Raw genomic sequence first — 2,508 nt, forward strand, 5'->3', positions numbered from 1 at the left:
CGCCGATCGACCTAATCGGTCGCGTTTCACCGACGATAATAAGGAACGAACGATGGAAAGCGGGTCGAAAGGAATCGAGGGACGGAGGCGGTGAGATCGATCCGCGAAATTGAAAATTAAACGGTTCGCGACCACCACCGTTTGATTTTCGAGTAACAGCACCGCGTGTTTCTTCTTCCTTTCTTCTTTTTTATTTTTCTCTCTTTTTTCATTTCCTTTTTTTAATCGGGGTATCCCATGCATTTTTTTCTGTTCCATATGCCGACCGGGATACATCTCGACCATTCAGGATCCAACGTCCGTAAGTATGGGTTGTTATTACGTATCACGAAATGTTGCAAAGTAGCGGCCGAACGAACGAACGAAGCCGCTGCTCACCGGCAGTTAGCACGAACGAACGGGTTTCTTTCCCGTCGCGACGACCGACCGTGATCGATTCGGCCAGAGACCCTGAAAAAAGTCTCGCGCGTATCGCGTTTCGCTTATTGCGACCCGCACCGCGAACTGTTCGTTCGATCGGTCTGGGTGGCGGGTAAAAAGTAGAACGAACCGGCAGCTTCGAAAATTCGGTGTTTCACGGTTACCGACACGCCGCGCCGACGACTCTCTTTCTTGCCTCAGCTTCCACAGAAAAGAACGATGAATTTCTAATCAACACTTTGTCGTCCGGTAAGAGTTACGCTTGCCTGACGTTGCATTCCTTGACACGAACTTCTACGCTTGCAAGTGCTTTTTCCCAGATTTTTTGATCTAGAGAGACGCTTGATTGAGTTCTCTACTCGGTCCACTCAGTCAGAAGTTTCTTGTACAAAGACGACGAGATACCGTAACAACGAATAACAAAACTAACGCGTTTTCACACTTACTTTTTAACAATATTTTCTAACGTACGTTATCGATGGCGAATTTTTTTTTTCAAATTATAATCGCAGTACGACTATAATCTAAAATAAGATCCATACGTAGTTCGAAGCTAGATCCTCCAAACGGAATTTCTTTAATTTTTACATTGTTTCATATCCGTCTTACCGACAATCTCTGCAACTTCGTGCACGATGGAACTGACTACCATGGGACTGACTTGGAATTCAGGGCGTAAGTAGCATACAAATTCTTACATTGAAAATTGCACGTTATCGATGCGCCTCGACCTCGTTCGAGGTGCGTCATTAAGCGTCGCGCCTTCCTCCCAGGCATGCAAACGCACGTACCGGTTCGCTATCTCGCAAACGAACAGTTTGTTCCAACTCGCAACGGTGAACAAACAAAAACGCGGCAAAAAGAGCATTTACCGGCACGAATCGATAATTTTCGTGCGAACGGTCAAAGACGCCCGCGGATGGCATCGCGTGAACGGCACCAGTTATTGAATTCTATGATCGCGTAACGAGCGTATCCATACCAAGACGTATCAGAAATCGACCCAGAAAGAACGAACAACTAATTATTTAGTAATAATAATCCCTGGGGCGAGGGAGCGACGAGTAATTTATCGAGAAACTTCTTCCCGCGAGTTTGCCGATTTCTTCGCGAAGAAACGCGAAAGAAGAAGATGAAGCGGACACGCGATCGTTTGCAAGGCGTCTCCTCTTCGCGTGTGCCGCTTCGCTCTACACGTCGCGTTACTAGCTCGCTATCTGTGGCACAGTCACGATAAATCAGCAGCGCGTTCTCAGCTGAAAATTGCGATCAATCGCGACAATAACATCATACGCGGCGCAAAACACGGGGATCGTTATCGTACGTTTGTTTCCCGCGGCGGATCCGTTCCCGCTGCGAGAGCTCGGCCGAGCACAGCTGTTCTTGTCAGTATCCCGATGCATCACGATAAATCCAGCGAGCTCCTTTTTCGTACGGTCTCTCGATGTCCGCCGCTCCACTCTCCGGCTACGAGTCGAGTCGCCGAGCCTTGTGTCGAGACGCGGTCTCGATCTCGTCTGGGCGAACGGGTAAAACCGAGCGAGGGCACGCGTGTCTTTTCTCATACGGCAACGACGGCATAATCGCGGGATCGAGGCCCGCGGTTAGGTCTCAATTAAGCGGTAGATCTCTATCGACGGAGACTCGGAGTTGCGCCAGATTATCGATCCCGATTGCATAATGAAACACTCGTGATTCTCCAGCCGACGACGATTCCGAAATTCTCCCCACCAACGTGCCTTTAGACAGATTTCTACTCGTTCGTATCCCATCGTACGTTGCCTTCCAGATTCCAAGAGAAAAGTATTTTGCTCGCTGCGTCCATTCGCGTTTAAATATTTTTATCTCTTTATCAGTTATATTCAAAAAGATACTCGAACGTGTCACACGTGTTAAGAATCTCGAAAATTGCTAACACGAAGCTCGAACTGTTTGCTAAAGTAGGAAATTTTGCGAAAGATTCTACGATCGGTAACGGTCCCAGTTTCGCGCGCGGACGCGAAAAATCCAGGGGACCCGGACCTCGAGGCCACGAATACGAAATGACGGGACGGATATCTGACGTCTCTATAGCAGTAAAACGGCGGG

At 48.4% G+C, this 2,508-nt stretch overlaps 1 protein-coding gene across 5 annotated transcripts in view; it reads left to right on the plus strand.

The window, feature by feature from the left end:
- The window catches only part of LOC100746372 (ankyrin repeat domain-containing protein SOWAHB), a 116,958-nt gene that overhangs the window by 69,510 nt on the left and 44,940 nt on the right, over positions 1–2,508 (plus strand). For 4 of the 5 annotated variants that reach the window (XM_033319166.1, XM_033319168.1, XM_033319169.1 and 1 more), the window contains exons 7-8: positions 290–301; positions 1,093–1,095. In XM_033319166.1, the coding sequence (XP_033175057.1) occupies positions 290–301; positions 1,093–1,095 (15 nt within the window). The remainder of the gene's footprint in view (positions 1–289; positions 302–1,092; positions 1,096–2,508) is intronic. The other variant, XM_033319167.1, reaches the window with a different exon arrangement.

Source organism: Bombus impatiens, unplaced genomic scaffold (genome assembly GCF_000188095.3).
Source record: "Bombus impatiens unplaced genomic scaffold, BIMP_2.2 scf_0136, whole genome shotgun sequence".
Taxonomy (NCBI): Eukaryota; Metazoa; Arthropoda; class Insecta; order Hymenoptera; family Apidae; genus Bombus; species Bombus impatiens.